This window comes from Drosophila sulfurigaster, chromosome 3 (assembly GCF_023558435.1).
Source record: "Drosophila sulfurigaster albostrigata strain 15112-1811.04 chromosome 3, ASM2355843v2, whole genome shotgun sequence".
NCBI lineage: Eukaryota > Metazoa > Arthropoda > Insecta > Diptera > Drosophilidae > Drosophila > Drosophila sulfurigaster.
The window spans coordinates 46,645,098-46,667,749 of record NC_084883.1 but is presented as its reverse complement, the minus strand read 5'-3'; the positions used below and the strand labels follow the sequence as shown (position 1 = coordinate 46,667,749).

At 39.3% G+C, this 22,652-nt stretch overlaps 2 protein-coding genes across 6 annotated transcripts in view; both read right to left on the bottom strand.

Annotated features, from left to right (window-relative positions):
* The window catches only part of LOC133840248 (titin), a 34,347-nt gene extending 25,753 nt beyond the window's left edge, over nt 1-8,594 (bottom strand). For 3 of the 4 annotated variants that reach the window (XM_062271966.1, XM_062271968.1, XM_062271969.1), the window contains exons 1-2: nt 8,447-8,594; nt 6,587-7,093 (exon numbers count right to left, since the gene is read on the bottom strand). In XM_062271966.1, the coding sequence (XP_062127950.1) occupies nt 6,587-6,850 (264 nt within the window). In that variant the 5' untranslated portion in view covers nt 6,851-7,093; nt 8,447-8,594. The remainder of the gene's footprint in view (nt 1-6,586; nt 7,094-8,446) is intronic. The other variant, XM_062271967.1, reaches the window with a different exon arrangement.
* A 1,389-nt stretch (nt 8,595-9,983) lies between these two features.
* Nucleotides 9,984-22,316, bottom strand: LOC133842068 (SEC14 domain and spectrin repeat-containing protein 1-B). Of its 2 annotated transcripts, XM_062274980.1 has the most exons (10): nt 22,252-22,315; nt 20,261-20,492; nt 19,098-19,293; nt 18,926-19,039; nt 18,701-18,875; nt 16,233-16,973; nt 14,306-14,670; nt 13,686-14,176; nt 11,170-11,464; nt 9,985-11,103 (listed from the first exon to the last, which is right to left on the bottom strand). In XM_062274980.1, the coding sequence occupies exons 2-10, from the start codon at nt 20,425-20,427 to the stop codon at nt 10,462-10,464; spliced, it is 3,186 nt and encodes a 1,061-aa protein (XP_062130964.1). In that variant the 5' UTR covers nt 20,428-20,492; nt 22,252-22,315; the 3' UTR covers nt 9,985-10,461. The 2 variants fall into 2 exon arrangements, with proteins under 2 accessions (XP_062130963.1, XP_062130964.1); XM_062274979.1 differs by having other exon boundaries at nt 9,984-11,464; nt 22,252-22,316.
* Between the last annotated feature and the right edge of the window lie 336 nt (nt 22,317-22,652).

Genomic DNA, 22,652 nt, shown 5'->3' with positions numbered 1-22,652 from the left:
AACAGAAACGTGCCTGCATCGAGGGTAATTACAGCAGCTGCTTTAGCGAGGCAGCCAGCTCCTTTTAGCCAACAGATAGCTAACTGGATAACTGGGCAGTCCCAAAGCAGGCTCCAAGTCAGGCTCTTGGCTTTGACTTTCCTCCGATTATCAATCAGTGCGTGCCAAAACTGTTTTGTCAGTTAGCGCTAAGTAGAAGCCAGTCGCATTAAAGTCCAGTCATAGATATAAGATCCGAGCCAAAAGACCGGCTTGGACTTTGCCATCTGCATCGCGTTGCATAGAATACATTTTTTTTTTAATGCCAGCGACATGTTGACAACATGCAGCGCCACCTCTTGGTGTGAATGCAACATGTTAGGGCTGCATCAACACGCTTTTTTCCAGCTACACAGTTATGCTAATGCAACTGTGAGGCGATAAAAACTAAACATAATAAAAAGGGGGCAACGAAACTGCAAAAGTTCATTCTCAGTTAAGTATAGTAGAAAGAGAGTTCATATTCAGTTATATATATAACAGTTGATAATAGTAGAGAAAGAGTTCATATTCAGTCAGATATTCCCATCGATAATGGTAGCGGAAAGAAATAAAAGATAAGATAAGTTATTATATAACAAATACCAGATAGTAACTGTAGCGAAATTTTATGAATAGGGTCTCACACTTCATTCACTCAAATCAAATTAAACAACATTGAAATAAAACAATGCCAATTACAAATTTTTCATTTTCGATTTTAAGTTAAGTCCGAAATATTTACTTTATTACGGATTAATGTTGAAATTTTGTAATTATTATCCAAAATATTTCATTTTTTTCAGTTTAATGATTTAACTTTGTCATTAATTGCTTTTTATGATTGTCTACATTTCTTAATATTTTTAAGGATTTTTAGATTTTTGACTTTGAAATTATGTAATCGATGCCAATTTCCTCAAAAATTATATATTTTCCGTAGATTTTAGATTTTTTAAGTAATTCAACCTCATTCAGGCTTAGACTAATATCATGATTTGACTTGTAAGATTATTGAGAAATAGTTTCTAAACATTAATTTTTATCAGATTGTATGCAATTTGTAGATAATATTTGCTCGACATTGAAAGCTTATTATTTATTTATAGAATTAGATTTGAATTACAGCATCTTTAATAATATATCAATGTCAAAGTCAAATTTGAAGTTAAATCATATTCTATTCAGCTTTAAATATATTTTATGCTTTTAATAATGGGAAATTCACAGACTCATTTGCTTAGTTGATTTATGCTAAACTTTTGTAATTATTATAATTGATCTATATTTCAATGTCAAATTCAAATTACACAACTTTAAAAGCTAGTCATGAAATAGTAATTATTTGATCACATTGTTTGTGATTTCATTTGCTATAGAAAGATTATTGTTGGGCAAATCAGAATTATTCATTTTCATCAACAACATGAATTATATTTCCATACTTTTTACTATTTTTCATACTATTATTGATATCTCAGTGTCAAATTCAATTCATCTGCGAGACATGGCTTTATTTATAAGCCATCTCTTAATGTGAAGTTGTAGTTGGAATTTTCACGACTCTCTTGCATTTCCTGTGCTGAATAATTGAGCCGCAAATCACACTTTAGGATCGCTGAGCAATAAATCACAGTGACAACGAGGCATGCTGTGATTTTACATGTCGTCCATCCCTCGTCGTCCATGAGTCCAGCACTCACTGTTGCTGTTGTAGAGTGCTGGAGAGGAATGCGCAGCTTTTCATGCGTAAATTTATGTGCCTGCCAAGCGTCGTAAACATTTCTCTAACTTGGCATACGGCTTTCTTTTGGCCCACAGTCTGGAAGTCTGAGTTCCAGCTCAAACTCCAACTCCAGCTTTAGCTCTCTTTTGTCCATGTCTCTTGGCATTGGCATTAGCTTTGGCTTTGGTTTTGGCTTTTTGCGCAGCTGCAGCCGTTTCACCCACGCCAGCCCCAAAGCGACGGCACATAACTAATGCTCACGATATCCATGTGTGTGTGTGAGTGAGCAATTTATGAGTGAAAAGCCAAGAGTTTTACAAATGAAATTGCCATAAATTCAATTAGTGCTTGCTTCCTTTTGAGGCCCAGCGATGCGCTTCGATGCCAAATCAGAGCACACACACATCACACACAATCTAATCAGTGATCAGTGTGAAGATCAGCTAAGAACTAAGCTTTGAAGATACCCTCGAAAGGAGGTCGCCTTTCCGCCCCAATTCCCTTGCTCAACATCAACAATAACAACACAAAACTCATCAAAAGCATACATTAAATTGTGTTTTTGTTTCTTTCGTTTTTAACTAAGGCTAATGCCAAATTAATTTCGCGCATTAGTTCCAATTATGGAGCAGCTGGAGGTGTCTATCCATCCATCCATTTGTCTGTCTGTTCCGTGGCACGCTTCATGAAATTCCGACTGTTTATTTAGACTAACAAAATATGTAAATCTTTTTGAAGTTTTTCTGTTGGTCTGCTTGAATATGGCTTTTAATGGCTTGTAGTAGTAAATATTCGCAGCAACAAAATAAAAGAGATACAAATGTGTGGCCCAAATCGGAATCGGAAAATGGAATACCTAAAAACCATCTAATTTCGTATGGAAAACTATTTACAGTCTCTATGTTTGTGCAATAACAACAAACATTGCGACCCAAACAGATATGGAATTTCCACAGACCTTATTCTTGATGAGATTGATGCGTTGCCCAAGAGTTACATGTGTCTAGTAAATGGTTTTTTATTAGCCAAGGGTTGGGCGGCATGTTGAAAGCTTTTCCATGCCATGGCATAAAAAAAGGCGAACTCTACTAAAGTTTTCCAACTTTGACATCAGTATTATTCAAATGAATATATAGTCTGAGTGCTTGTACTTGAAAACGAGTGCGTTATTTGCATAGTTCTCTTTTTGTTTAGACAAAAGATGAAAACTTTAATCTGAGCATAAGTTTTTTGTATTTGTGCTTCCGCTTCCCTCTGCCATTTGCCAGCTACACACACATCTATTTAGTTGAACAATAACAATAACAAAGCAAAGAGAAAAAACTGAGCTCATCGAAAAGAATCGAAATAACTCTTTAAAACGAAACACGCCTTCTATTCTCTATATCTCTGTGAAGTCTGCTGATGTCTACATCTGTTTGTATTTTTTATACTCGCTACCGCTATAGGGTAGAAGGGTATTATAATTTTGTGCCTCTTTGAAATTTCCTACTCTATAAAGAATGTAACGTAAAGTTTTTTAAAAAACTCTTTGTACAGGGAAAAACACCTACTAAGGGTCTTAGTAGCTTTAGCTGACAATCTGGTATACTCTATCAATATATAGTCTTTGGTATAATTTGGTGTTTTTGAGGTATATTAATTCGGTATATTTATGATTGGTAGCTTTGACTGACAATCTGGTATTTTTTATAATCTATGGTATATTTTGTATGTAGAACCATAACAATTTAACTTATAGCCTTTGGTATTTTCTATTGTTTTTCTGTATATTCATTTGGTTTTTTATATGTAGTAGCTACGACTGTCAATCTGGTATATTTTGTACTCTATGGTATGTTGAATGTATAACTCTATCAACATAGCCTTTGGTATATTTTAGTACTTTTGAGGTATATTAATTCGGTATATTCATTTTCGGTAGCTGTGACTGACAATCTGGTATACTTTATATTTTGGTATATTTTGTATGTAAAACTATTTAAAATTTAACAATTATAGCCTTTGGTATTTTCTATTATAGAATATTTCCTGAATATTCATTTGGTATATTTATATTGTGTAGCTATGACTGTCAATATGGTATATTTTAGTATTTTGTGCGGTATATAAATTTGGTATATTTTAAAATTAATACCGCTCTGCTTTGCTTTTATTCAATATAGGTAGCGGGTATCTCAAAGTCAAGCACACTCGTCTTTAGCTTTCCTACTTGTTTTTATAAATTTTTGTTATTTCTTTCAGCTGCTCCCCAAATACTCTGCTAATTTGTTTACCTGTGTGTTTATTTTCAACACTTTTTGGTGGCAGCGAGAGAGTGAAAAAGATCGAGTTCTCGCCCAGGTAAGTCGACAACAACAAATCAATTAAATTGTTGCCAACAGTTGAATGCACAAAACTTTTCAAATTGTTTCCATTTAATGGAAAATACACACATTCAATACAAATATATATATGTACATATATAAATATCGAATATATATAGAGAGTAGAAAACGTGTTGAAAAGCACAAACAAAATTGTATTCTCAACTGAGTCATGCATTTTGCAGACGCGCCAAACTCACAGAAAATCAAAATCAAAAAAAAGAATCTGAGAGGAAAAAAGAAGACTGCGTGTAAATCAAATCGAATGCTAAACACATGTGTGGAGTGTTCAGAATGTGGCACAAAGTGGCCAAAATTTCAATGAGTTTTGCCAAAGCGGGTTGAATGAACAACCAAAAAAAAAAAAAGAAAAGATACAAAAAGGGGGGAAAGACGGATGGAAGAGAGAGAAAAATAATGCCTGTTGTGCCATAAACCTTCTTTGCCTCGTCTATAATTATTGAAGGCTGCTCGTTGTGTGCTGTGTGTGCTGTGTTTTTTTTTGCTGTTGTCTGGGACATGAAACTTGTAGCGCTTCCATTTCTCAATCTTTCAATCTGAATCTCAAGTTCAGGCCACAGATTGGCAGCCTCAAGTTCGCTTACGCATGTGAGGCCTAAAGTTTCTCATTGATTTAACGTTTTTATTTTCTTTAGCATTTTTGCCTCTCGTATTTTTTGCTACCAGTTTTCACTTTGTGTAGCAGTTTTTGTGGTCGCCTTCTTTTTTCGAAATTTTTATTTATATTTTGTTGTCTTTTTTTGTTGTTGGGGGGCAGGTAGCAGCTGCGCCTAATTGCCGAAAAGTATCTTGCAGATACATTTCTTTTGTCACGTTAGAACGCGCACGCTTTGCGACTCTCTGACTCTGCTGCTGATGTCAGACAACCTTGAACCTTTTGTTTTTGTTTCAAATACGCACTCACACTCTTAAACACACTCACACACACACACACACACACTCAAACGCCAATTTAAAGCGACTATCAACAACTTTTGCTTTCGTTGTTTGAGCTCCCAATGCGCTAATTGGCACGGAAATTATATTAAAGCCGGTTTAAACAGCCAAAATAAAACCAGTTTTTTCGGTTGCGGGGGGGAATTAGTAGAAAATACAAATACAAATACAAACAGAATAAAAGTATAAATCAAATACTCGACTTTTATTTGCAATTTGTTTTGAACTTCATTCCGAAGTCCCCAGAAGCCAATGCCAAGTTCAAGCTACAGTTAGCTTAGTTACTGAGACCAAAAATAATACAAATATTTGGCCTCTAGATTTTGAAGCAAATGCCGCAATAGGTGAAAATACTTTTGAGCAAATCTCGTGTACACAATTTTCGTTATGCCAATAAGTAAATATATAGATGACTTAACACTTGCGAAGAATAAGCAGCAACTGTTCGGATACTATGTTAAACAGTTTAGGGGGCACTGTATGAATATTGAATTTCGTGTTCTAACAGATAACGAAACAATAGAAGAATGAGTTACTGTTTGGAAGTTATGAATTGAATTTGTTCTTAATGGTATTTTAAAGTTGTAGTTGAAAAAAGAATAAGTAAGAAAGCTAGTCGAGGGGATTCGACTGAGATACTTTCAATAAAACCAGAACGGTGCGGTATTATTCCTAAAATATACCAAAATAATATACAGAAGAAATGCTGAGATATATCAAAGGCTATAGTTGGTATATTGATATATTAATACATTTAAAATGTACCATAAAGTACAAAATATATTAGATGGTCAGACAAAGAAACTACAGAACAAATGATAAAATATACCGAAGTTTACATTTGGTATATTGATACTGTTGATATACTAAAAGCAAGTGCTTTAAAAGAGATGAGAAGTGGTCATCGCTTATTAAAGTTAAATATATTATATATAAATATATTTATGAAATTGAAGTATAAACAACAAAAGTAGAAAATTAATTTGAATTTGATTTTACTTCGACTAGGTATAAAGAAACATTGAACTTTTAGTGCTATACTTTTTTGTAGGCGAATACATTTATTTTATTTATTATTATAATATTATTTAATTGGGTCTTCGTCTAGAACAGTTAATGAAGTTCCTGAACTTGGATAATCTTATATTACCCTTCTAAATATATTGCTTGTAAGTTGAATATGAATTTGGATTCAAATTCGAACTTACGAATACTAATCATAAATAAACATAGACTATTTGAGAGATATGTGCTCTCTTGTTATTTATGCATGCTGTGACAATTGTCAAAACAATTTTAGTTTAGTTTTGCGAATTCACAACAAAATGTAAATGGGAGATCTTCGTAGACTCCAACTGCATAAATTGCGGGCAGCATTTTGCGAGTTTTTCGGGTGCCAGGAGTTATCTCCTGGTATCTGTGCAACTCTGTGTATGTTATTCTGCTAGCAACAACAACAACTACAAGAGGAGAAGGAGTAGAAAACGAAGAGAGGAAAGTATGAAAAACAACAACTCACTTGCAAGAGCGCTATCACCAGCTGGATGGGTCCGCAGCGGACGACAACGGTGCCGATGGTTGTGGCACGAAGGGAGGAACAGTTGGTTGCCTGGCTTGGCGTTGGCGATGATGATGACATTGTTGCTGAATAATTGAAGGCGTCTAGCTGGGATTGTGACTGTGGCTGGTGATGTTGTTGGTGTTGTTGTTGCTGTTGGCGATTCGAGGAGCTGGCCGAGTAGAGTGAAGACATCGATGAGTCTAACGCTTGGCGACGTTCCATGTTTGCGGCTGCCAAGTGTCGTTGTTGTTGTTGTCAGTTGTGGAGTGTGTTGAGTGTTGTTGTTGTTGTTACTGTTGTTGTTGTTGTTGTTGTTGTTGTTGTCGGCTTAGCGGGTACGTGTAGTTTTGTATGTTTTGCGTGGGCGTCGTTTAATCTTTCCCGTTTAGTTTTCTTTTGTTTTGTTTTCGTTTCGTTTCTCTCCTTCGCTTAGTTGCTGTGCATTTTGTTTATGGTTTTTAAGCTCTGCAACATAAATTATGTACAGGGCACTTTTGTTTGTTAGTCGCGTTGTTGTTGTTGTTGTTCAGGTTAGTAAATGTTTAACGTTGATTTTGTATTTCGTTGTTCGTTCGTTTGCAAATTTTCCTCGCTTTTGTCGCGCACGCTATTAATGCTGGCGATCGTCTGATCGCGCCAATCGTCTAGGAATCGTTAGAAGATTCTCAGAGAGCAGCAGACCGAGTACTGACAAAAACTATGGCAAATAAATCGACTATGACTTCATGCTGCTTGCTGCCTGCCTAGCTGTTTATTATTGTACACTAAAGCACAACAATGTCTATGTGTATATAATTATATATATACACGCTCTCTATAGCTAGTATACTAATGTGTAGTTGTGCTTTGCTTTGCTTTGCTCTGCATATTGGTCTCAGATACATTTCGCCTTTGATGCGTGCTCGATGCTGCTCTCGATGACAATGCTTGAATTTGCGCTATTTTTGATGCCTCAGTCTCTGTTTGAATAGCCCACATTTTGTGCGGATGTGCGTCAGGCTAATCACTCGCTCACTGCTGTTGCTGTTGCTGTTGTTGTATCTTTGAGATACTCGCGGCAGACACATGTGCCAATTGTTGCATGCTAACCTTTTGGGCCAACGTTATGCCCCATCTCAGTCATCCGTTCAATCAATTGCAATCGCTGCTGCTGTTGCGGTACACAAAATTATGGCAGCTTTTGCATTTATTTTTGAAATATTACGCATACGCAATGTGCTCCCCCCTTCCTCCTTAAGAAAATTCATGTGTGCGCGCGGCTGTGGCATTAGGTAATTCATGTTGCTTTTAATTTTTCTCAATTTTCAATTGAAAATATTTTGGACTTTAATAGCCCCCCCAAAAACAGTCGAAGCGCAAATGTAAACTATTTTAATTGTACTTTTCTGTCAGATATCTAAATATAGCCATTCGGGCCACTATAAAAGTTTCTACAGCCTGGAAGATGGGGCGTGGTGGTTGCCACAATTTCGTTGCCTGTTGCCCCAGACAATTGTCAAAACTAAGTGACAGGCAGAGAAAATGATATTTACTCAAGTCATTTTTGCCATTTGTCTGTCATTTTATTTCATCTCATTTTTATTTTATTTTATTCAATGGGTTTTGAGGGTCGTTGCGAACAGAACAGAACAGAACAGAACTGAACGAAACCAAAACAACAGCAACAAAATTAGAACACAATATTTTCACAATATTATTATTATAACTAGATGTTTTTTCGGTTTGTTTGTATTTCAAATATTTTTCTATATAATTTATGTTGCATTCTCAATGTCGTTAGTTGCTAATTTATTGGCGTCACAAAACAAATTCATTTACATTTTTATGCCAAATTTACATTATTCGCACATTATTCGTAGTTTTTTTTTGTATATTTATTTTTTAAAATAACAAAACGGAGCCAAACGGAGAGTGTGAGAGAAAGAGAGAAACACGCGCGCGCGCCGCGTGCCCAACAACCGAACGACGCGAACTTCGAACAAGACTGAAACATGCGAAGCAAGCCGAAACGGCAACAGACCCAAACGAAGGCAGCTGGCAAATCGGTTGATCGGTTAGTCTGCTGGTTGTCTGCCCGATCGGGTTAAATTGTTTGCGAGAGCGGTTAACCGTTTCGCTCACGCTCTTTGAGCTTAGTTTGGCACTGGCAAAAGCTAACCCGGCACTTGACCGTTTCGCTCTTGTTGCTCTTTGAGCTCAGTTCGCAAAGCCGGCTCCCCCTTGAGAGAACGAGAGAGAAAGAGTCAGTGTGTGTAGGGAAGATAACATAAATAAACAAGTGCTCTTGGCATTCGTTGCGTCGTTAATTCATGATTTCAATTTTTAATGCCCTGCGCCGCGACAACAACAACAACAATAACTCAAGTATAGCTTGTACTTTAATAACAGAGAGACAGCGAAGAGGCAGCCACAGCATAACCACGAGAACAACCTGACTGGCATCGTGTCTTAATAGAATGCAACAGGCGGCCGCCCGCCCGCATTCAATAGTCATCCCATTTGCCAACACAAACACACACACACACCCCACTTTTCCTCTCCCTCTTTTGTACTCTTGCGATTTGATCGGGGTTTTCCGCCACTTGAGTGCTTCAAAATGCGTGTGGCAGGCAATGCTCGACTGCTGATCGCAACAGTTGCAACAAAGTTGATGATGAAGAGGGAGGGGAAGGGGGAGACATAGAGGCTGAGGCACATAATTCGTGCTGTTCGTGTTGCCGCCTTTGCTTCCAATCAACGTTTTCTGTTATTATTTTGCAGCCTATCAACGGACACAAAATTTATTGAATTATATTTTCAGCGCCGCTCTTTTGTTGCTGTTGTTGTTGCTTTTGCTGTTGTCTTCTTTGTTGTTTTCTTGGTCAGCTTTTCGCGGCAGTCACGAAACGCCGGCAAAACTGACGGCAATTTGATTTGATTGCTATTGCTGGCGCTTAACTCGAAGATGCGGCAGGTTTATACGTGGACTTTATACGAATTACCCACACACACACACACACACTTGCACACATGTGTGCCACACATAATAACATAAATATTTAATTTATAACATTTTCATTGAGATTAATGTGACATTTTGAGTGGCTTGTTAATTCGAGCGAATGGGAGAGAGTGAAAACTCCCTCTTCAAAATTAATTGACATCACTTAACGTTTAGGGACACCCACGGTGACACACAAACACACACACACCAACGCTTAATTGAGCGTTAGTTAAACCCCCAGTGATGCACAAGGGTTAAAGCGCTCCCAATTACAACTTCAGCCTGAAGTTATGCAACACTTTTTTTTCTGTTCGCGCTAGAAATTCAAAACTCTAAATTTCAATTATCAAAAAATGATTATTTAATGTATTATAAAATATATATTGAGCTATTTTGTGACTCAGTTGTGACTCAAAAAATAAATTCACTTAAAAAAACAATTTAAAACAATTTGCATGCAACATTTTTCGCTGATGGCTAAAAATAATTATCATTATTTAAATGTGCCGGGGATGATGAATAATAAATTATGTTGGATTTCTCTAATTGTCGGCAATATGAGCTATAAATTTATTTAAGCTAAACTAAAAGTAGATTGCTAATTAATAAATAAATACAATTGAAACATGCACTACGAAAAAAGTGAAAAGCACATCAAGAAAGTGCTTAAAATAGAAACGAACTTAAACGTAAATTAGAGAAAAATTATCTGCCAGCGATTTTTCAATTTTTCGGTTTTGGCAAGAGAACAACAAAAATGCAAAAAGTAAGGAATGTAAATAGAAATGTAACAAAGCAAATGGCGCGGGTTAATTAGGCGGGTTATGTCGTCGTCTGCAATTGGCAAATATCAGAGGAATCCCTTGATCGTCTGTTTCGTAATGTTCTCGTAGTATTTGCTGCGACGCCACGCAGCTGGCGGTGGCGGCGGCGGTGGCAGTGACGCACTCGACGTCGTCGTCGTCGTTGTCTTCTGTTCGTTGTTAGTGGCAGCGACAGCGACAGCAGTTGACTGGGAACTCACCTCCGGCGTGACAGCTGTGGAGACGCTGGGCAACAATTCGGTGCGAATAACATTCGAGTCCAATCCGTAAGCCTCCAATTCGCTGTCCGATTCGATGGGATGCGCCAGAAGCTCTTGTTGCACCTCCGGCGTGGGCGTAACACTCTGACTATGCAGCTCAGCCACGCCCACCACACTGTCTTGATCATCATCATCGACAACAGGAAGCAGCGGCGGCTGCTGAGCGGAAAAGTAGCTCAACTCGGAGCTGTCGAAGGACATGTTGACTGGCGACTGCGGTAACTCGGGTATCTCAAAGTTGCTCAGCGTCGAGTCGTCGGCCTCGTCGAAGGAGTTCTTGGCGGAGCCAATGTAGGAGCTGGTGCGTCCCGAGGCTGTTTGGAAGGACGACGAATGCGAGTTGGGCGTAAAGTTGCCCTCCGAAGCGGTGGCAAAGGAATCATCCTCAGTGGAACGTGATTGCCAGTCCTTAAATAAGGAAAGTTGATTAACATTCCAAGCAAAGAAATAGAGAAGGAATTTTGTAAGACTCACCTCGCTGCTCATCCCATTGCTGCCCAGTTTCTTGGAGAGATCCACATCGCCAGCGCTGCAATCGCGTATAACAGCGTCTAGGGATTCAGCAACTTCCGCAATGGCGCTCAGCTTGTGTGAGATGGCGGCGCAGGCGAGTTCGTTGCTTCCAGTGGGCGTCACCGTCACCGTGGATGGCGAAGGTGCTTCTACCTGATGGAAGGATTCACTGCCAGCGCTGCTGTTGCGTCCGCTGTCGTGTAAGGGACTCGCATCGGTGGCGGGACTGTCGAGGGGTAACTCGTCGGGCACAATGCTGTAATCACAGGGAAGTAAATCGTGATGAGATGCTGTCGAGTCCTGGGAGGCGGTGCGTGAGTGCGACGGGGGCGTGGCATCCTCTTGATCTGTGTAATCGCTGTGCGGATACGTTTCGCTGTCGTTGCGTATCAACGCTTTGATCTTGTCTAGACTTTGTAGTGGAGGTTGTTGAGGTGCTTCCTCTTCTTCCCCCTCCTCTTCAGTTTCTTCGAGTATTATGTCACGCTCTATAGAGGCTTTGGCTATCTTGGTCTTGACACTCGATGTGCTGGCCGTATCATCATCTTCGTCCTCATCGTGTTCGGTATCCTCGCTGCTGAGATCGGGCAGCTTGCTACTCAAATTGATGGCATCCAGCAGCTGAGAAAGTTCTTGTGTCGAGTTGCTGAGTGTCTCAATGCGATCGATGCTCAAATCCTCCTCCTCGCTGGCCAAAGGCGCTGCACTTGGAGACTGCTGCTCCTCAGCGGCAACATCATCGGCATTTGGTTGCTCTGTGGGCGCTTCATCTACCACAATTGTGGGCAGCTCATCATCGGCTTTTGATTTGGCAAACAGATTGCGAAATCGGGCAAACATTTAGGCAAACTTGTGGCGCCTTTGACGCAAAAGCTAAACACGCGTTTGGCTCGCAGCCAGTCGACAAATTATTAATTGACGGATGTGTGGCTGTTGATTGTGTTGTTGTTGCTGCTGCTGCGTGTGGAGTGCACAGTAATTGTTCACTTGTCAGGATCTATTCACACACACAGATTCACTAATTATTCAGACAGTGCAGGAATCAGACTGCTATAATTAACACACACGAAGACACACTTTGACCCACTTGTTGACACGTTTTTTCCAGTGGGAATGAGCCACAATTGCCACAAGATCTTTCTATATCTATATATATTGTGTTATATATATGTATGTGATTGCCGGCTGTTTTCGTTTACTTGACAACTTGACAGTTGCCACACTATTTATATATATATTCCTCGTATATAGTATTTATGTGTGTTTTTTAGTTACCGCACCGACGGAGCTTCAGACGCAACGCGCTGGATCACGCACCGAAATAGACTGATGAACCTAGAGATCAGCAAAGTTGGCGGCACTTTTCACTGAGTGTTTATACCCTGTAGGCAAGGTGAAAGGGTAGTTGAAGTGGCAGGCTAAAGATATCAATTGAATTGGATTGAATGTATCAATATTTTGAAATACTTTGGTTCATTGAAAATATTTCAGTTCTTTTGTCGACAGTTCATATGTTATATTTTACATTGATACTTGATATATTTGTATTTGTTTTACACTTTATAAAATCAGTTGTAATCTGTATCCTGAATTTGAATTCTTTCTTCGGTTTTAAAGAATTATGCTAAATATTTCATTGAATATATTTTTCTTTTCTTAAAGATATCAGTTATATTTTACATTGAGATCTGATATATTTTTTTAGTTTTTGATTTGCTTCTGTATTATCAATTATTAGCTTCATCTTTTTAAATATGTATATTTTCATCTAGGAAGATCACGTTGTGATCCGCAATAAGTACATATTAAGTTCTGAAGATCTGCTTGTATTATGCTTTGAATCTTATTTAACCCTTTTCTCGAGATGTGTTAAATGTTTAATTCAAAATATTTCCATTATTTTCTTGATATCTGTTGTATCTTAAGTATATTTTTTGCTCATATAGATAAAATATCGAATGTATTTTATATGAGCTTGAAATTCTTTCTTCGATCTCTCTCTTTCCTGAGATCTTGGCTACGCTTTTCTTTCAATGACCTGTTGCATTTTCAATGAAAACGTATTCCTTCATTTTCCGATTCATTTTTAAGATATTACTATGAAATATTATTTCAATATCTTTAATAATTCTTTTGAAACTCCGGATAGATTAATTATAATTTATTTGCAAATGTAGAAGTTTTTGCAAATTTTATTTTTCTTCCCATAGTGCTTCATAGCGTTTGTCTCTAAATAGTTTGCATATGAATTTACTTTTGTAGTTTTCTCCCAGGGTATCTGTGAGTCGTGCAACGTTTTCCTTCGCTTTAAGTTTTGTCAGATTTTATTTTTGTTTTATCTGCCGCGTTTATTGCTGAGATATTTGAGTGGTTTTTCCTCCCTCGTCGTTACTGTCGCTGAGTGGAAATCTTCCTCGCACTCCCCGCACGCACCTTCTCCATATGTGCTAGACAGATTTATTAGTTGTTCTACTCACCTCTTGCCCGTGAGAGCGTCGAGCATAAACGGTTCCTTGAGTCGCTTCTTGAGCAGACGTCCTAATCGCACCATGCGACCCACTTCCACCAGCAGCTGCTCCCTGGCCAACAGATGCCTCTGGAGACGCACTCCAAGGCCGCCACCTGGAGGAGAGAGTTCTGGCGAGGCTTCAGCCTCCGCTTCGGCATCGCTGCTGATGCCGCTACTGCTGCGATTGTGCTGCAGTCGCTGTTGCTGCAGCTGTGTGGCAAGTTCATGGGTGAGAAGTGGACGCAGATCTCGCAGCTGACGATAGTAAGCTTCGACACTGCGATGGAAGACAGCGGAGACACGCAATCGTGTCATTTGCTCCTGGGCAATGGACTGGAGACTGTGCCAGGTGCGTTGCAACTGCAGCAGACACTGCTCCGGCTCCGATTGCTCCAGCTTGCAGCACAGACGCAGTGTCTGGGATGCCTCCAGCAGCTGACAGCCGTAGTTGTAGATGCTCTGCGAGGAAGAGGAGGAAAAGAAAAGATAATAAGCCAAAAACTGGCTAGCCGAAAATGCGAAAGAGAGAGCTCTCTTCGCTCTCTCTATCTCTTTCTCTCTCTCTCTCTCTCTGTTGGGGAAACTCACCCGTCCGGTTTCCTCGAACCCCTGCAACTCGTCCTTCTGCAGCTGGATCTCGTGAATGTTGCAGCCAACATGGGAATGACACCGCAACAGCACCGCATACAGCTCGTTCAGCCAGTTGAGAGCACAGCGCACCTCCTGCTCGTAGCCATGAATGTGGGTCACCTGCTCCAAGGTGAGCCGCTGCAGTGCCACACGCTCCCCGCACCTCTTGCGTCGCGTGCGACTCGTGTCGAGCTGTCGCCGCAGCTGGGCAATGTCGTTGCTGTAGTCCAACTGGAGGTCACGGCCCAGGGCGTCTTTCACCGGCATCGCCAACATGTCGCTCAGCTTTTCCCCCTCGCGCACAAGTTCGCGTTCGATGTTGCCTGTAAACAGTTGGAGTAAAGGTTGCAAGGTTCGATTGCAACATCGAGATTGTAATGAAAACGAATTCATTCTAAGAGAACGAAGAAAGCAGCAGGTGTTTGTTCGTGTAGCTTTCATTGGATACTTTTCGAATACACGATCGCATATAATACTAAAAGGCAACGAACGACCTTTAATAGATCGCTTAATAATGAGTAAAATTTAATTAAAAAAGAGCTTTGTATTTGATGCTTTCATAGATCGTTTTGTAAAGAAGAAAATTAAATTAAAAATTGTAATGTCATTCTCTGCTCATTTTCCAACATCTCATTTCTCAACAAGATCAATGAAGAAGTGTTTGGGAATTTAATGAAAAGTCATCTTCGATCAAAGTCAAATTAAATATGAGTTCTCTATTTATACCGGCTTCTCAGCAGCCGAGACGGAGATGGCCCTCTCTGTCTGTATAAAAGACTATAAGAGCTATTGTTACATATATCGATAGACCAAATATATTTTTTGGATATATTCTTTGGAAGATAATTTTGCACTATTATGCTTACATCGATATACCAAATATACTCTTCTGTATATTTTAGTATTTTCCGAGTTATTAATTTGATATATTTAAATGACAACATTACACTGTTTTGCTTAGATTTTTAAATTTTTTAATTTGGTAAATACCAAATAATTTTTTTGGTATATTTCAGTATGTTTTGGCTTATTAATTTGGGATATTTCAATGATAATACTGTAGTATTTTGCCTATATCGATATACCATATATATATATATTATATATATTTCGGTGTATTGCAGTATTTTTCGGTTCATTGACTCAGTATTTATTTAAATGATAATACTGCACGGATTTGCTCATATCGATGTACCAAATATATATTTCGGTATATGATAATACTACATGTTTTTGCCATTATTGGGAGGTAGCCGGTGTCTTCCAGTCAAGCGAACTGCCTTTAATTTACAATAGAGTTGTTTACTACAAAACGTATATTTCTCAGCCATTTACACATTTTGTAATTCCAGAATTCTCTGTCAGCTATTATCGAATCTGTTATCAAAGTAGGCTTCGACCTAGACTGCTTATCTATGCAACTGTGAATGAATGAATAAAAATGAAGTCTACGCATATGTTGAAATTGAAATTGTGCCACTTTAGAATGAAGATATCAAACTAGTGGTGACTGCATAACTGATTTCACTAATGAAACTGTCAGAAGTCAAACTTCTTCTCAACAGATTTACTCTAAGATGAATAAGCTGCATCAAGTTTCTCTGCTATCAACTCAAGTGAGAAGTTGCCAAATACTCTCGCTTTTAAGCAAGCCAATAGCTATGCTGCAGCTGTCTACTTAAAAATCAGTAAAATAGTAGTCAAATCCATTTAAGACGATCATTTGCATCATCCTAATAGCAATGCAGCAGACTTTCACTTGATAAGCTGGCCCATTAAATAGTTACGACTGCAGTTTGCTAGTTGATCGCTTGATTAGTTGATGGATGATTAAATGGTAGTCGAGTCTAAGTTTAACGGACGTGGGAACAACATTTAGACTTACCCAACATCACTTGACTCGTCTTCAATTGCCTGAGCAGTTCATCTGCCTGTTGTGCATCCAATTCGCTGGGCTCAGCATCCGCTGCCTGATTGGCAATCAGCAGCTGTTCCTCGAATTGATCGAGCAAACGATGGAAACGCAACGCTGTCATTAGAACCTTGCGTCTTCTCTCCAAACGCTCGGCAAACGACCGGCAAACAAACTGCATAAAGTCGCGTTGGGAGAGCAGATCCTGGCACGTGGCCAGCGATCGCTCCTTAGCGAACTGTTCGATCTTGTAGAGCAACTCCGCATAGCAACCGTAGGTGTCACGGCATTCCATCTCCAGTTGATCGTGTGCCGCTCGCAGCGTCTCGGAGGCGCGCACATCGCCGCCAACGCTGCGCTGCCGGCTGAGCAGCTGCTCCGCCTGGTTGAGAATCCAGTTGGTGACAAAGGCCACGCCCTCGGCAAGGGTGGAGAGTTCGCGTGCCTCGCGCAGCGATCGCAACAGCTCAAGCCACGCGGTGCGTATCGCTGTCTGTTTCTTCTCGATCTCATTCAATCGCAACTCGATGCGGGTTCTCTCACAACCCAAATCGGGGGGCAACAGGGCACGGGCGGGGTTCGTTGTTGCCGTCGCTGTTGTTGGTGTGGCAACAGGTGTGGCATGTGTCGTTGTCGTCGCTGCAGTCGTCGTCGCAGTTGTTGTTGTCGTCTGCGTCTCGTAAACCTCGTTGAAGCGGGCCAAGATCGCATTACCTAAAGAGAAATGAGGAAAAAAGGTCTCAGCTTGTATTAGTTTCAAATGAAAATCTCTTTATTAGTCGAGTGTTTGCTTGCTTAACACATTTGCGTTTCGGTTTTTCTGTTTGCCCAAGCGAACTTATGTAAAAGTGAAAATCTTCAGTTTAATGGCAGTTTTTTTTTCGTTGCGCATCAAATCAAAACGGGCCAAGTGAAGGGTCACGATGTATGTTAAATAGAGTCACCCACACACACAGCAACACACACAACAATGACAACAACTGAGACATGAGATTCATGTGTGCGGTTTTTGTGGTACTCTCTGAGTGAAGACACTTATGAAACACAGCTCAACAAAACTCACAGTCGATCGCTTACAGATGTGAGATTAAAAGTGTATAAATTGAAGAACTTAAATTAGATGATCAAAGAAATACGCGATGAAGTTGTTAAAGTCCAAGATATACTCAGAGTTAATGAATCTCATTAGAAATATAATTTTCTTGTTCAACTGAAGACATAATCAGAGTTAAAGATTCTCATTATAAATATAATCATTTTGTACAGCTTTCTTATCTTTACTTGGAGATCTTCTTTAGCTTTCTATTGCCATAGCTCAGAGATGGTTTAAACACAATTTAAAAGCGAGCTGTCAGCTAGATCTTTCTTTGATCTTTAGAATAGAGTATACACTTCTTTTTTATTTTATTGCATGAACGATTTCGCTGTTGAAAAGTGCATATCATTACTTATACTGAATCTTGAACAATATTCTTACTCAATTTTCATTCTTCTCTAATAATCTTGTTTCAATCTTTTGAATAACACTATAGCAAATTATTTTATAGCTTCAGCTTCTTTTCTATTTGATTGAGTGAAAGATTTCTACGGATTGTAAAATTATTCTAAACATTTTATTCAAGAATTTAAACAAATTTTTATTGTAAGTGTTGAATTAGTATTCATACCTAATCTTTCATTCCTGTCTCATAATTTTGATTCGATCTGTCTTTCTTTTTTGATTGCATATTCTAGACCATTCAAAATTATTGGTTCATACTCAACATTTTTTAAAAATTTAAAACAATTTATTCTAAATGTTCAATTAGTTTTCAAATTATATTTCAAAGGTTTTCTTTTAGATTGCCACTAAATATTTAATTTCATCTTAAGATAATGTCTCATGTGACCTTACCATATAATAAGTTACAATGATTATCTCTCACACACTTTCAGTAATTAGTTGTTGTGCTTGTTTAATTAGTATTCAAATCATTTTTCCATTCTTCTCTAATAACCTTTTTTATCTGTATTTGCAGCTACTTCAACAATGCGTATGGTAAGTAGATTATTCCCTTGTTTTGATACTTTACGACTTTGTTTTCGATAAGAATTTATCCCTGACTCCCACAGTTTTTCAAGTTCAGCTGTCGCATGAAACAATTTCAATGCTATGCAGTGTAATAAAAGTCAGCCCACAACTCAAAACTCAAAACGCGAGACAAAAACAAGTTTGGCAAACATTTTCATTTCTAATTGAAACACGCACACGACTTATTTCTGAGCTTGTCTCTGAATGTTGTTGTTGTCGTTGTTATTATTGTTGTGTTATAAATTACTTGTCGCGCAACTCGTTTTCTCGACAACGTCGCGAGTGTCGGCGGGGGCATTGAGAATATGTAAATTCGTGAAGCGGGCGAAGCGAAAAAACGAAAGACTGAGGCAACGAACTTGCCGCTTACCCATTTCGATGGCTGCCTCAATGCTGCGCTGCACGTGCGTGTGCAATTGAGCGCACTTCTTCAGCTCAACGTCCGCTTCCGCCGGACGCAGCGACTTGTGTCCGCCCAACAGTGTCAACAGCTGTTCCATGGCGCCCAACGTCTGGGCGTGGGTGCGACTGAATTCATCGATGGCCTAAATCAAAATGTAGAGCATTTAAATGTTGATTTTTTTCTGTTACTTACCTTGCGCTGCTGCAGCCACAGATCGTAATTGAATTGCAGCGTGCCGCCCAGCTCTTCGGGCAGATTGTGTGGCTCGATAAACTTCGTCAGTCGTGCCTTAGACAGCACCAAGGGCTGCAGAGAAGTTCTGAATCATTTGCATGTTCAAGATGCGGTTACAATTGTGGCTTACCTCGCCTTTGGTCTGCGATTTGGCGCATGGCTCCACGTGTTTCTCCCAGAAGCCTTCCGCCCTGACTAGATACAAATCGACGCTGATGTCGCCGCCAAAGAGCGCATAGATTTGACGCACGTGCTGACGCGAGATGCGCGTGCTGCTCTCCTGAGCATTGACAACGATGCTCACGCCATTCTGCAATAGAGCAGCACTGAAAGAAGCAAAGAGAAAAGAGTGAAGAAGAGTTCTCATTAGTCGAGGGATCAGTCAAATCTCGTTTATCTCGACTGGCTTTAATCAACGCTTGATTGATCACATACACATATTTAGTCATTATTTATTTCGTGGTTTGTTTTATCGCTTTCGGTCCGAGTGAAAACAGTAAAGTTTTTTATAAGCGCTAAGCATAGGGTAGAAGGGTATTATTAACTGAAAATTTGATTGCGATCAGATAAAAATCTTAAAAGTTATTTGAGAAATAATTTTGAATGGGAAAAAACGTCTGCACAAGTCGGGACTTTGTTGGTTCGGTGGTTAGTTTGGCGTATTTTTTACTCTATGGTATATTTTGAATGTAATAGTATATCAATATACCAAATACCGCTCTCGGTATGTTTCAGAATTTGTTGGTATACTAAATTTTCAGATTTTCGCACTATTTTGCTTTCAATATCAATATACCAAATGAAGCCTTCGGTATATTTTAGTATTTACTTCGGTATATTTATTTAGTATATTTCAACAATAATGACACTATATTTTGCTTTCGATATCCATACAACAAATATCGCCATCGGTATATTTTAGTATATTTTTTGTATAGGACTGTAATACCGTACTGAATTTTTTTGGTTTTAGTGGGTATCTCATAGTCAAGCGTACTCGACTTTCTTACTTGCTTTGCCTAGAATGTTTGATCGATGTTTTTTTGTGTAGCTTTGATCGAACAGCGACAAAAAAATAGTCGAGAGAGCGAGAACTACGATAATAAACCAGAATTGATATGCTAATAACTTGGGAGGCTTATTTCCTTATCTACATAGAGGCCCCCAAAAAGAACCCGCGACTAATGAAAAGACTTAAACATCTAAAGCCTATCATTTGCATAAGAGTGTCGTCGTATATGTTAATTTGGTTTCGATTAGCGGTCGGTTTCTTCAGTTTCTTCATCATCTCACCTGAGCGAACGCTTGAGATAGTCGAGCGTCAGTTGAAGGCAGCGACGATTCCACAATTGTTGATCATTGAATGCATTCACAATGAATATGATGCGTTTGCTGCGATCGTAGCCGCCCGATAGATACGCACTGCGCATCTGCAGAGCGTTCAACACGTCCTCCTCCATCCAGATTCAGATCGAGAGCTTTCAGCGCGCTTCAGCTTAATTGTTCGAGGGCCGCAAAGTCATTTCTATGAACGTGGCAGCAAGAAAATAACAACAACAACAATGTTAGACAAGTCAGAACGTTACAAAAGGCTAAAACCACTATGACTATTTGTTTTTCATCGAGAGCGGCCTTTTCTCGTTGTTGTTATTGTTGTTGTTGAAAATTAATACCGAGTCACAGTTGCGGTTGTTGTTGTTGTTGTTGTGGCAGCAACTGTTGCTGCTGCTGAGGCTGCTGCTGCTGCATAATGCACATTTTCCAATGCCGTCTTGGAACACGTTTGACAAGTCGCAGCTGAAGACAGCGAACTGAAGTCAGAAGACTAAAGACTGAGTTGCACTCACTCACATGATTTTCACTATTTTCATGTTAGCTTAAGAGCTAAGCTGCTCGTTGTTGTTTGTTTGTTGCTAATGGAAAATGGAAAAAAATTCCAATTTTGCACATGGTTTTTTTTTGTTTGTTTGTCGAAATTTGCCTGACACAAATTGCAAGTCGAGGGGGAAAAGAAGAGGGCACTAAACTTTTTCTATGCCAGTCAGCCAGGCAGCGAGGCAGCTGCAGGCAATTGGCTTAATTTGTTGCCAACTAGCTGATAAGAGGCGTGGCAAGCACACCCAGACAGAGAGTGGAAATCCTGTTTCTCAATGCTTCTATCTTACAGTTATGCGTAAATGACTGTAAAACTTGCTCCGTTTTATGGACAAGAATTCAATGTGGCCAACGAACAATTTGCAGCACTTGGCAGCAACCTGTTGCCGCCTGCTGCCTGCTGCCCCAAACAACTGATAATTGTCAAGAGTCGCTGCTGCGCTAGCGGTTATGGCCCGTTGCTCCCGCTGCCGTTGCCGCTGCCGTCTTCCGCATTGAATTACAATTACAGCAAAGAAAAAACAACAACAACAACAAAAAACAACAACAACTTTAACAACAACTTCAACATGAATTTCAAGTTTCAAATGTCAAATTCAAATTGAATAATTCGCTGAGCAAAAAAGTAGCAAACGCAGCAAAACAGCGAAATAGAAATAAAATATTAATTTAGAGGCGAAAAAACGATGGAAAGGGGGAATCAAGGGAGGAGGGACACCCGCGGGGCGTTAAATGCCCCGCTTTTGTTTTTTGGGCACACCTTTCAGACAGAAGGGGCTTTTAGGCCTCGCGGCGCGTTACAACAACAACAAGAAACAACAAAAAAATGCTACTAAAATAGAAAAACAACAATAGCAATAACAAATGAAAATGAAACAAAAACAAACAAAAACCGTTTCTTTCCCTTCTGTCGGTTAGTAAACTTTCTTGAAAAGAGTTGTGTGTGGTTTTATGATATGGCGATAAGATCTATGCGGGACAGGCGAAAATGAGAGATGTTTGCTCTTCGCTCCCCGGGTTCGAGTTGTTAAATTAATTGAAAAGTTCAAACAGCAGCAACAACAATAACAACATCTCAAATAACAGCAACAAAAGCCATTAGCATTTCGAGCTAAGAATTTGTTTTAACAGCTGACAAATGTTGGTCGGTTTTGTTTCTTGCTCTTGGCATCATTTCGAATCTCTTGGTTTAATTAATTATTTTTCGACTTTTTTATGCGCTGCCCCTCAAATTGTAATTTGACATTAAATCTCGTTTAATGTATCTCCGTTTTGTTTTTTTCGTTTTTTTTTTCTTTCCGTTTTTTTGTGGCACATAACACAGTTCGCAACGACTTTCAAAATTGCACTTGAGTCGCGTTTTGTTTGTTTTGGGATTTGTTTTTTTTTTTCCTTTCTTGCTTACGAACCCGATTCGACGATCAGTTTTTCGATCCGTGCGTTTGCCAACAAGTTGCGCGCTCGACTAAAGTTTAGTTTTGTATCTTGTATCTTGTTGATTGTTGTTTGGCGCTTGCGCTGCCTGCTTTGCAACCCGGTTTGAGTTGCAGTTCGATCGAGCTTTTAAGTTCGAGTTGCGTTCGCTTCAAATGTCGCGTGTCAGCTGTTTTTTTTTCACACCGTTGCATATCAATTGGTTTCGTTGTTGTTGCTGCTTCTGCAGGCTTTGCCCTTTTTTTCTTTTCAGTTTTGTTTTTGTTTTTCATCGAGTTAAAAGTGCATATAAAACCTGTTCGCATGCGAGATTCCATGTTGAGGTTTCTTTTTCCAGCCCAAGCTAAATTAAAACAAAACATGCGTTTTGTCTGCC

Bases quoted from the DNA above. Each gene is read 5' to 3' on its own strand.
- LOC133842068 (XM_062274979.1), bottom strand. From the start codon at position 20,427: ATGGAGGAGGACGTGTTGAACGCTCTGCAGATGCGCAGTGCGTATCTA. The intron at 19,294-20,260 runs GTGAGATGATGA...TGCTTCTTTCAG, and splicing joins TATCTCAAGCGTTCGCTCAG to TGCTGCTCTATTGCAGAATG. The intron at 18,876-18,925 runs GTAAGTAACAGA...ATTTTGATTTAG, and splicing joins TGTGGCTGCAGCAGCGCAAG to GCCATCGATGAATTCAGTCG.